General features: G+C 37.1%; 1 protein-coding gene across 3 annotated transcripts in view; it reads right to left on the reverse strand.

Annotated features, from left to right (window-relative positions):
* The window catches only part of DNAH7 (dynein axonemal heavy chain 7), a 340,785-nt gene that overhangs the window by 25,974 nt on the left and 301,904 nt on the right, over nucleotides 1-12,907 (reverse strand). For 2 of the 3 annotated variants that reach the window (XM_009182666.4, XM_031651428.1), the window contains exons 59-61: nucleotides 8,192-8,377; nucleotides 6,217-6,354; nucleotides 2,029-2,259 (exon numbers count right to left, since the gene is read on the reverse strand). In XM_009182666.4, coding sequence (XP_009180930.4) covers nucleotides 2,029-2,259; nucleotides 6,217-6,354; nucleotides 8,192-8,377 — 555 coding nt within the window. The remainder of the gene's footprint in view (nucleotides 1-2,028; nucleotides 2,260-6,216; nucleotides 6,355-8,191; nucleotides 8,378-12,907) is intronic. The other variant, XR_004176604.1, reaches the window with a different exon arrangement.

The following is a 12,907-nucleotide window of genomic DNA, read 5'->3' on the forward strand; positions in this document are numbered from 1 at the left end:
TCAGCCCTGGGTCTAGGGGGTAAAGCTGTGAGGACCCACCATCCCCTCTCACGGCTGCCTGAACATTATGACTTCTGTTCGTAAGTCACTATTAAATGTTCCTTTCTGAGAAACTGGATTTGTTCAGCTTCTTTCTTTGCCCTCTCAGTTTCTCGGCCTTTGTGGATAGGTTTGCATAGACTTGCTTGCCACCGAAAAATGCTCATCAGTACTACCAAAATATTTGAGAGAATTTATACATTTTATTTTCAAATATAATCAACGTGATGCAGACTCTGAAATTTATCTCCAGACTTGACTTCCTTCTTGAACTCTAAATCAGGTATCTAACAACTGGACCTTCCCATTGAGTCTACCAGGCATTTCAAAATTAATATGACCAAAATATAATTCTTGATTTTTTACATCAAATCTGTTCCTTGCCCAGACTTTGCACTTGCTTAGGCCAAACATTTAGGAGTTATCATTGACTACTCTCTTGCTCACACCCACATTAATTTTCAGCCAGCCTAGTAGACTCTTCTTTCAGTAATAACTCATACGCAGCCACCTCCCTCTGCCTCCAATGCTACTACAAGAGACCAGTTCAGCTGGATTTCTCAATCATATCATTGGTCTCTGTCTGTACTGCTGTTTCCCCATAATCCTTTCAGCAGTGATTAAACTTTTAAAAATGCAAAATGGGTAATTTCACTTCAATGCTTAAAACCCTCTGAAGGTTTCTCTTTATATTTATACTTTAAAATAAAACAAAATTTCAGATCCTAACTATGGCTAACACCATCACAATCCAGCCTCTGGTGTCTTCTCTCTAGTAGTAGTGTCTGTCTCGTGCTCACTCCACTCTAGCCAATCAGACCTCCTACTTGTGTTCCTAGACCAGGCCCAGCATGTTTTCTCTTGGCTTTACACTTGTGTTATACCCTCTGCCTGAAATGCTCTTCCCTGAAACGTTCCATGGATTGCCCCTTAACATAATTTAGGTCTCTCTCCAAGAGTCATTCCTCAGAGGGACTTGACCCAACCTAAGAGAGCTTTTCACCCATCATTCTCTACTCCCTAATCTTGTTTAATTTTTCTCCATAAAACTTATCACTTACCAAAATTTATATGTATTTGTTTATTTTTATTTTGACACAGGGTCTCACTCTGTTGCCTGGGCTGGGTAGGATCGTAGCCTACTGCAGCGATCCTCCTGTCTCAGCCTCCTGAGTAGCATGCACCACCATGCCCAGCATTTTTTTTTTTTTTTTCCCAGAAGAGACAAGGTCTTGCTGTGTTGCCAAGGAAGTTCTCAAACTCCTAAGCTCAAGCAATCCTCCCACTGTGCCCTCCCAAAGTACTAGGATTACAGGCATGAGCCGCCACACTTGGCCAGTTTATTTTTCAGTTTGCCTCCCTCACTAAAATTTGAGCTTGGGCCAGGAGTTGGTGGCTCACACCTATAATCCCTGTACTTTGGGAGGCCGAGGCAGGAGTATCACTTGAGCCCAGGAGTTCAAAACCAGCCTGAGCAGGATGGCAAGACCCCATCTCTCTAAAAAAATTAAAATAAAATAAAATAAAATAAATTAGCCAGGTTTGGTGGCTCACACCTCTAGTCCCAACTACTCAGGAAGGTTAGGCAAATCAATTCTTGAGCCCAGGGGTTCAAGGCTGCAGTGAGCAGTAATCACATCACTATACTCCAGCCTGGGTGAGACCCCATCTCTAAAAAAAAAATAATAATAAATGAAAAAATGTGCTTTATGAGGGCAAGGGCTCATTCCTTACCACATTGTGTCTCCTTAGCATATATCCAATCCAGGGTCCTATCCCTATCTAACATCCTCTATACTTGTTTCCCTGTTTATTAACTCTCACTCTCAGAAGTCTATAAGCTCCTCAAGGGCAAGAATTATTTTCTAATCTTATCTATCCCCAGAACCCAAAATAGTGCTTACACAGTATTTGTGCTAAACAAATATTTGCTAAATAAATGAATGCTATATATAATTTAATGGGTTTTTTGGGTGTTTTTCGCCTTACCTTGATTGCTTTTTGAATATTTATGCATGAATCTCTTATGGTCTTCAGTAACCTATTGAACCGTCCCATCTCTTGGACAAGTACAGTATTCATGCTCTGAGTATAAGTTGTTGGGTATCTCCTCATGGCAGCCTCGACGTCGAAGTTGTTTGGAAGTTTGCCCAAGATGTCACTAGCAACCTCATTTACTACTTCATCTGATGATTTTGCACCAGCACCTGCTGAACGAGACTATGAAGAATCCAAACTATAACTCAAAAATCCTCATAAAGGTCTAAGAATAGCAGAATATGAAAAATCCTAAGGTAAATCTTTATAAGAAAGAACATTGCTCTCTATTTTATCCATGGTCCCTCTCCACACAAAATTTATTAAAGTGATGATAACAGGCAAGGGGATGGATTTTCAAGGGAAAACTATTATTAGAGAGGAGGAATAAGGGCATGTAATGTGTTCAGAGGCAAACGAGGATCTGCAGAAAGCAAATAAGCTGTATGCTTGGCTGCCTGGGTACAGGGGGAGTTGCAGATGCTGCAGATAGTGGAAGAAAAAGCATTGCATTGGTGGAATGGCCAAGCGATGGTGGGCATTAAAACCCAGATGGGGGAAATCTCATCTTGCTTTGAGAAAGCAGGCCACAAAATATATTTGCTAATAACTCTGGTGTCTACTGGTTGCCAAAAGCAGAGATATAGTTTTCTCCTTGAACCAGGAGAACAAAGAAAATAAGCTCATCTCCTCCAAGCAGCTGGAAGAGTTATGGAAGACAGACTTTAGTGATGCACGTTGGAAGCAAGGAAGGAGAATTTCAGTTCCATCTCTGTTTTTCATATTTATGGTGGCATTGTGTAAATAAATCCATATTTTCTGAAAAAAAAATTAAATCCTCAGGACAAATGAATATGGGGTGTGTGTTGAGAGAAAACAAGTACTATTAGAATATAAATAAATATATCTCATGTTTTACCAGTCCAAGGAAATTGTGTTTAGTTTTTTTTTTTTTAAGATTTTGTTTCCTGGTTTCTATACTATAAATATTAGTATACTCAAAATTGATTCTGAAAATATTAACTATTTTCTTTCTTTAATATTAATTATTTTTACCTAAGTTTCTACTCTGACTTTTTTTTTTTTTGAGATGGAGTCTCACTCTGTTGCCCAGGCTGGAGTGCAGTGGCACGATTTCTGTTCACTGCAACCTCTGCCTCCCGGGTTAAAGCACTTCTCCTGCTTCGGTCTCCCAAATAGCTGGGATTATAGGCACCAGCTACCACACCTGGCTAATTTTTGTATTTTTAGTAGAGATGGGGTTTCACCATGTTGGACAGGCTGGTCTCGAACTCCTGGCCTCAGGTGATCTGCCTGCCTCAACCTCCCAAAGTGCTGGGATTATAGGTGTGAGCCACTGCACCTGGCCTCTACTGTGACTTTTAACACTACTTACCACACAGCACCATAATATCCTATACAGTTACACAATAAAATAATTACATGTTGGTATGTTTTAATTATGTGCTATTAAAAAAAAAGAGATTCTCATATAATAATCCTTTATTATGATTCCATAGTACCAGGTTTACAACAAAATATAAAAAACAAATCATAGAAAACAAAAAGTGAGTATTTGGCTAAAACTAATGAAATATCTAATTTCATTATATTTAAAGAATCATATGCTGATTTCCAGTAGTATTTTGGTGTGCATAAAAGGCAGTAAAAACTCATTAAAATATTCCCATATTCTAACAAGAGCTGTGCCTCTGCAAAAAAGCCAAATCCAGGTCTACAGTTCTTCAAAAAATGTAAAAAAAAATAATTTAGTAACACAAACATTCCCTTTCCCTATTTCTCACACAGAAAGGTCACATGATTGGGTAATAGGTTTTTGAAAGTAATATCCAACTGATACTGAGAATTAAGAGCAATTGGGTCTTATTTATTTATAATTATTTATCTTAGCTTTTTCCTCTTTACCATCTTTCTTTAGAGTTATCACAAATAACACCTGGAATCTTCTAAGGGTTATTTTCCTCTGAAAGATAAGTGGAATTCATTTTCAGAGACATCAGAAAGTTTAACCTTTTCAGAGATCCTTGACTATTATCTAGTTTTATAATATTCTCAGTTGAAACAATTTTCCTATTCTAAATAGTGTGTGGCCATTAACCACAAGCAAAGGAGCTCTGCGCAAGCAAACTTCTTCGCTCTGATAGCTTCCTCTTTTATTTTTTCCAAGATAAATTAGTTAAATACAAAAAGTCTTGTCATCATTAACTTGCTCTCCAGGCTCTGCAGCTCTGGTCTCTTTACCTCTGAACCGTGATAAACCCAATCTAGAATCACTGAACCACTGCTTACCCACTACTGTAACTGTATTTGCCAACCTGAGTTTGAGGATTGAAAGAGATTGTTTAATTACATGCTGAAAAGATACCCCTTGTGTATTTAAACGTATTTGTTTGGTTCGGAGTCATTTTCTGTTGGAATGACCCCACTGTTTTACGTATGCTGTAATGTGGCACTCCTCATCAAGTTTAAGTAAAGCCAAAGGACACTGTAAATGTCCTGCTGTCAGACTGTTGTGTATTACATACAATCTAATGCTCCTAAAGAGCTACTCATTCATGTTTGCACATATACTTTTATGCCCAGGCAATAACTGATTTTAGTGCTATCAATATCTAAAATGGATGTAAAAACAGTCTTTGTTCCTTTTCCCTTATTAGAAAATGTCATAGTAGAGTAGACCAGAGATAGGAGTTGCATGGACTCTTCCGTTGGTAATAGCACACCACATTATCCTTCTAATTTTTAGCTTTTTAAGAATATCTGGCTATCTGCCTTCTAGTTCTCATCCCACTTTCAGAATCTGGAAAGAGAATATGGCATAGTGGTTTAGAACACAAGATTCCGAAGCCAAACTGGTAGGAGCCAGACTGCTTGGTTTTGAGTCCTGATTTGAAATCATCCTAGCTGACTTTGGGCAAACTACTTAATCTTTCTGTGCCTCACTTTTCTCACTGTAAAATGGGAATAGTCAAAGTTAGACCTTACTTCATAGGATTGTCATTAGCATTGCATTGTTATACATAATAGCACTTAGAACAGCACTAGCACAGAGTAAGCACTATACAAAAGTATTAACTGTTGTCATTTTTACTCTGAGATGCCATAAAAAAAGATTAGTTACAATTCAGTTAATAGGATAACTTGCATGACTGATTATTCTTCCTTAATTCATCAAAATTTTATTGAATCATTATGGGAACTCTTGCCATTTGGACTAATTTCCTTTCAAAAACAAATTAAATTAACAACGGAGCATATTTTTTAAAGGAATAACAATACAAGATAGCTTCCTCTTTTATTTCTTCCAAGATAAATTAGTTAAATACAAAAAGTCTTGTCCTCATTAACTCGCTCTCCAAGCTCTGCAGTTCTGGTATCTCTACCTCTGAATTGTGATAAACCCAATCTCTCTCTTAATAGACAAGCAAGATTAGCAAATGTTTTTCATTAAAATGTACTGGCCTGTGTTCATGGCAGCTAAATTTTGGTGTCTTTGCAGATTGCTTTCCCACACCCCAATACGCTTGCACTCTCCAGGAGAGCTGCGCCCACAAATTCTTCTCCTACCCTGTTAAATTCATTTTGTACTTACTATTGCAACTATATTTTAAATGTTATACTAACATACATCTGATAAAATATTAGTGTGAATGAAACTGTGTCCATGTAAATCAGGTTAAATGTTCTAGAACAACTGTTGAAATACTAGGGGACTGGAAAATAAAATAGGTAAAATTTTAGATGAATTCTCTCATCAAACTGCTTCCCAAGTATCTTTGAAATTATTCTTCCTCTTTAAATGCATTTAAAAGGGACACAATGTATGATGTATTTAGGTAGGGCAAGAAAGGCAAAATGAAACTCCTAGAAGCAGAATGATACTTAAAGAATATGTCTTGGTTCCCAAAAAAAGATTGATGAAAAAAAAAAAAAAAACAACCCATAATTTCATGTACTTAGTGTTCAAATCCTTATTTAAGTTATGTATTTTTGTCTTTTCCTTTAAATGTTTCTCCACTTGAACAGAATTGTGTAAGGAAGCCTGTTCAGTGTTGGCACATGTGCCTGGGAAGCATCCTTCCCAGGCCTCAGAAGCTAGCTCCTATACAGATCACACACCTGTGTAAGAAGAATGTTATCAAATAGCAGTTGAGTTTCTGACTGATCCTTAGTGATATCTGCATTGGCATTCATCCCAAAGATTTCTGGTGCTGGGGTCAGTGGCAGTGTCTTTGTGTATTCAATGTAGCTTTTGTGCTGCAGAGATGAATAACAAGAAGTCAGGAGGTTAGAAATCAATTACATTCTAGAACTTTTCGCAGAAAAGAGGCAGTTTTCAATACTCAAGTTAATGACTGGATAGGCCTGTGACACTGGACATTGAGTGCTTTTACTTTCTTTCAGCCTGGGCCAAAGTTTAAAAAAAAAATATGAGCAGCCAGGTGCGATGGCTCATGCCTATAACCTCAGCACTTTGGGAGGCCAAGGTGGGTGGATTACCTGAGGTCTGGAGTTTGAGACCAGCCTAACCAACATGCAGAAACCCCGTCTCTACTAAAAATACAAAATTAGCCAGGCATGGTGGCACACGCCTGTGATCCCAACTACTCAGGAGGCTGAGACAGGAGAATCACTCGAACCCGGGAGACAGAGGTTGTGGTGAGCCAAGATTGCGCCATTACACTTCAGCCTGGGCAAGAAGAGCGAAACTCCATCTCAAGAAAAAAAAAAAAAAAAAGGAAAAAAAAAAAAAGAAGAACATATTTACAGAGAAAAAGTACCATTCAATTGGAATGGGTTTTTTAATGGGGGAGGGGAATCCTGGTAACTTCATTTAGAAATTACCTACAGAGAAATCTTTGTGTCATATTTTGCTGATGACTATTTTTAACTTATCACAATAAAAATATTTCTTTCTGATTTACTCTGATTATTCTGTTTACTCTTACTGTAAAAAATTCACTCAATTCAAAAAAGTAAAAATTATTTAAAATTCTATTATTCTGAGATAATCACCATTAACATTATACTTCTTTTTATGCATACACACATATTTTATATTTTATTTAAACGGACTTCTATTAAAATTTCATACCTTCCTTGATGCTCATATAATCATATACAAACATCCACACACACACATGGCAAAGGGGGTTTGGTCATGGATGGCTTTACAATTTGTTTCACTTTACAAACACCTTACTTCATCTTGCTGTTTTCCCACTTGGCAATTCATCATTGGAGATCCTGTTACCCCAGCTCCCATGTTGACTTGCTGTACCCAATCAGTGACCTAGGCTTTGGGAGTGATTTTTCCCTTTATACTACATCTGCCCTCGGCGAGCATTAATCCTAGTGGAACATGAAGTTACGGTTAGGGGGTTACAGTATGTTTCTGTTGCTTGTGTTTAACTTTCAATACATGCCCTTTGACTTCTGGGAATAAAATGAGAACCAACTTGATTGTCCTAGCAATCTCTAGAAATCCACTGTGATCATCAAACGCAGTGGACAGGACTGGAGAAGAGCAGAAGGGAATCTTGGTCTTGTGCTGCAGGTGGTTCTGTGACTCGCTGCCACCTTCTTACCTGTGTGGCCTTGGGCAAATTATTCTACTGTAATGAACCTGCTTTCTCATTTGTAAAAGGGATAAAATAATAATGCCAATGTTAATTTGATGCTTTAGTGAGATAATTACTTGCAACTAACTTCCAAATAATTATAAAAATTAACTATTACTGCTAATAATATTTTGCTAATACTATCTCTTATGTATTTTCATTTTAATTTGGGACAATGTCTTTTTAGCCCAAGAACTGCTTATGATGACAGAACTTCAGGTCACTGAAAAAGCGTGAGACACATTTCTGATACTTCTTACATTACAGTGAACAGGTACAGTTAGTACTGTACCTATACAGTACTAACTCCACCTATAGCATGAGCTTTGTTTTATCCCATATGACTGAAGAAAGCACAGACAAGGGTAACAAAAAAACAAGGCCTGCAGCAAAATCACCATTTGAAAAATATCATCACTACCAAAATAATTTCATGTCTTACTGCTTTTAGTTTTTTTGAAGGGCATACTTACATCACCAGAAGGAGGAACAAAATAGATGCCACTTGAGTCGAATTTATAGTCTGAATTTTCAACTAATTCGGTATTAAAGAATTTGTTTAGAATGCTGCGCAGCGTGCGCCGGTCCCAGTCATCCGTCACTCTGCCTCCATAATTGCATTCGCCGGTCATGTACCGGAGAGCCTCATAGGGCAGTTCCTAAAATAGAGAGCGTGTGTTGGTCAACCAGTTATCAGTAGCATGTTATACAGAATCGTGTTTCTTGTTTTTTCCTATTATTAAATTAAACATCTTACAAAAAGTTCGCATTAACACAACTTCCCTTCGTATGCTTCCCTGCTAATTGTTTCCATGTTTCCCAGGGCCATTCACTTCTTTTCTGGCTTTTTATTTCCATCCAGTCAATGCTGACAATGGAACTCCCCTATTAACTTGTGAATTTATTGTCTATTCAACCAAAATTATTTCAACACTGTGTGCCAGATACAAATGAATTAGATCATAATGTCATCTGTGAAAACTTTGTACAGCTCAGTAACATGCAAAGCAGATACAGTATAATTCAGAGGGCTGGGCATGGTGGCTCACACTTGTAATCCCAGCACTTCGAGAGGCCAAGGCGGGAGACTCACTTGAGCCCAGTAGTTTGAGAACAGTCTGGGCAACATGGGGAGACCCTGTCCCTACCAAAAAAAAAAAAAAAAAAAAAAATTAACCGGGTATGGTAGCACAGGCCTATAATCCCAACTAGGGATAGGGCTGAGGTAGGAGGATCGAAGCTGCAGTGAACGATAATCGTGCCACTACTCTCCAGCCTGGATGACAGAGCAAGACCCTGTCTGAAAACAAAACAAAACAAAACAAATATATAAAATATATATATATATACACACACACATATAATATATATAAAACTCAGAGATCAGCAGTGTTACTTCACCACCTTTCAATATCCATATATATTTGACAATTTGAATCATATAATATATATATAATTGTACACTTTTTTTCTTTTTGAGATGGAGTTTCACTCTTTTTGCCCAGGTTGGAGTGCAATGGCACGATCTTGGCTCACTGCAACCTCCACCTCCTGGGTTCAAGCGATTCTCCTGCTACAGCCTCCCGAGTAGCTGGGACTACAGGAGCCCGCCACCATGTCCGGCTAATTTTTTACATTTTTAGTAGAGACGGAATTTCACTGTGTTAGCCAAGATGGTCTCGATTTCCTGACCTCCTGATCCGCCCACCTTGGCCTCCTAAAGTGCTGAGATCACAGGCATGAGCCACAGAGCCTGGCCAAACTGTATACTTTTTTTCACAAATTCTTACATGATTTCTTTTACAATTTCATAAAACATTCTTTGAAAATACTATTTCAATAGCTGTTTTCTAATATTAAACACTTTTGTTGCTTCTAATTTTTTAATGTGCTGAATTTTGTTCATTAAATACACATTTCTTAAAATTTCTAATGATTCTTCAGTCTAGATTCCTGAAAAGGAAATTACTATTTTCTTTCCAAAGAAAGAAGCTTATAAAAAGCAATTTATAAACGTTACCAGTCTGCTTTTCCAAAAAGCTGAAGCATTTGTAGCAGCCAGTTTTTAAATCTTTGCTAATATGGTAGGTCAATAATAATATTTTAATTTGCATTTCTAGAGTAACAGTGAGGTCCACAATTATTTCATATGTTTAATACATTTGTTGTTCTTTTTAAACTAGCCTCCTATCTATTTTTCCTATTAAAGTATTGTAGGTTTTTGTTGTTGTTGTTAGTTTTTTGTTTTTTGAGTCAGAGTCTTGCTCTATCACCCAGGTTGGAGTGCAGCGGTATGATCAGGGCTCACTGTCTCCACTTCCAGGGTTAAAGAGATCCTCCTACCTCAGCCTCTCAAATAGCTGAGACTTCAGGCATATGCCACCATGCCCGGCTAATTTTTGTACTTTATGTAATGGTGGGGTTTCACCATGTTGCCCAGGCTGGCCTCGAACTCCTGGGCTCAGGCAATCCACTGTCTCAGCCTCCCAAAGTGCTGGGATTACAGGCATGAACCACTGCATCCTGCCCTATTAAAGTTTTAATAGTACTTCTTTGTATATACTCTTTTATAAACTGACTTACTTTTCAAATTTGTGGAAATAATTTTTCTACTTAGTTTTAAAAAGTATTTTATGTTCTTTGGTATATAGAATTTTTAACATTAATGTAATGGTGTTGATTTTTCACATTGCAATTTATTTTATCCTGAGCATAAATATTTACACACCCACCAGCAGTAGAGAAAATTCTATTTTTCACTACTCTCAAGAAAACAGAGTATTATCATTTAGGAAAAAAACTGACAATAAAACAATATAATTATTTTTAATTCTGATTTTGACATTGGCACTTTCAAAATTCTTATTCACCATTTGTATTCTTTATTTTATAAATTATTCACTCTGATCTTTTATGTTTTTCTAATTTGAATGATTATCTTCTTTTTCTTATTCAAAAGCTCTTTGTAAAGATTGAATCAGTCTTTCAGACAAAATTTTAAATACTTTATCCATTTTTATTTATCTTTTACTTCTACAAAGTTTATAATATTTTAATATAGCAATATTTTAAAATATTTTATGCTAGGCCAGGCGCGGTGGCTCATACTTGTAATCCCAGCACTTTGGGAGGCCGAGGCAGGTGGATCACTTGAGGTCAGGAGTTTGATACCAGCCTGGCCAACATGGTGAAACCCCATCTCTACTAAAAATACAAAAATTAGCTGGATGTGGTGGCACGCACCTGTAACCCCAGCTACTCAGGAGGCTGAGAAATAAGAATCGCTTGAACCTTGGAGGCGGAGGTTGCAGTGAGCCGAGATCATGCCATTGCACTCCAGCCTGGGCAATAGGGCAAGACTCTGTCTCAAAATATATATATATTTCAAAAAATATATTTTTTATACTAAAATATAGTAATCTCTTGAGAATGTTTTCATCATTTTTGTGCTTTCTATGTCCTCTTTACAGTTACCTACTAAAATCTAAAGTGCATAGATCCAACATTCTAGTGATTCCACTTTGAGCAATCCTTTCAAGTAGAAACAGTAGCACTAGGGTAAGTAGTAGTGATTAGAGAGGGGAAATTTATTGAATTAGATGCTGGAAATTATAAGGCTTGTTATTTGGTAGAACTGGAACTTAAGGCAGTGAATTTAGGAGAACACGTGTCAGTGACAAAGCCCTTGTGAAAAAACCAAATCGAATCAGGAAGCATTGCAGAGCATTTACGTGCTTCCAACTGCAAATGTGAGCGGAGTTTGATGAGATACACACACTGCTTGGGCTTGCGCTGTTGACAGACCCTCACCCCATAAAAATGAAATATAATAAGAAAATGAAATTTAGTAAGAAAACTCATATGCAAATCAAATAAGTAGTAAATGCGGTAGAGGTGGATTAGCTAGCCCCTGAGAAGGCTTTGTGATGTAGACAGATGAGATGTGGAGGAGGAGAATTTCATAAGGGTTAATCTTGGCCAACATGCCCCTGAGAGTCCATAAGGTAAATGCTATCTGTTGTTTCTCTCAGAAGTTCGGTCAAATCCAGGGCCAATTAAATTGAGGAGTGTTTTTCGCAGGGGTGGGTGGTTGGTGGGCATGTAGATTACTAAAGTTTCTAGAAATAGTGGCAGTTTGCTGCTTGGATTGCTTCCCTGTTCCTTGTTACAAGAGGGTTGAGACAATGAGCAGCGGGAGAGAGTAGGTGAAAACAGGGCTTGAAGTCAACAACTAGTGTTCATGGTTATATAAGAAGTTCATTTTAACCTTAATTAGCAAAAAACAAAAAGAAAATAAAATCTTAATTATCAAAAAAGGGGAAATGCTGTGTAAGCGGTCATTAAAATGAAGATCTCTATCTACTTTGAAAGTTATCCACAACATATGTAGGTAAAAAAAAAAAAAGTAAGCTGAAGATAAATATGTACACTATAATAATGTTTTTGAGAAAAAATTATGTGTGTATTGTGTTTATATATGTGTATCTATATATGAACAGGAAAATATCCAGGCACATATGCCCCAGGATGTGAAAATGGTTGCCTCAGGGATCTGTTAGGGTCACAATGAGGGGTGAGAGGTGGGTCTTACACACACACACACACACACACACACACACACACACCCCTACCAAAACAAGAATGACAAAGCAACTGCCCATCTGCCAAGTAGATAATATATATCCACCTAAATTTTCTTCATTTACACTTTTAATTTTTTCTATTTAGTCTTTTTTGATCCAACAGAAATTATATATGAAGAATCTACTTTAGCAAATAACCAATTATTCTAACTTCACTTGTCAAATACCTCTTCCGTTTTCTAATGTCGATTGTTCAAGAAGGAGTGTATTAGACTTAATAATATCAAAGTGAGCTATGAATCCACATTCCGCAAAGAATCCCTCTTTAACTCTTGATGATTATATGTGACTCAAGAATAGCAGTTTTGTCAAGTTGGCCATATAATTACTATGCTGGAGGAATGTCAAGCACTTGCTGACTTGTCATTTAATAGAAGGAACCACTTTGGTCAGTGAAACATGTCATTTAAAGATTCCCGAAGAAAGTGAAATAGCTCATACTTGTACCACATAATTATTTATCATTTTTTATTTAATACATTTAAATATATTCTTTCACTATAAATGAATTAAAGAAACACAGAAAAACGTGTGCAAATTAGCCAT

The sequence above is a fragment of the Papio anubis genome, chromosome 10 (assembly GCF_008728515.1).
Source record: "Papio anubis isolate 15944 chromosome 10, Panubis1.0, whole genome shotgun sequence".
Lineage (NCBI taxonomy): Eukaryota > Metazoa > Chordata > Mammalia > Primates > Cercopithecidae > Papio > Papio anubis.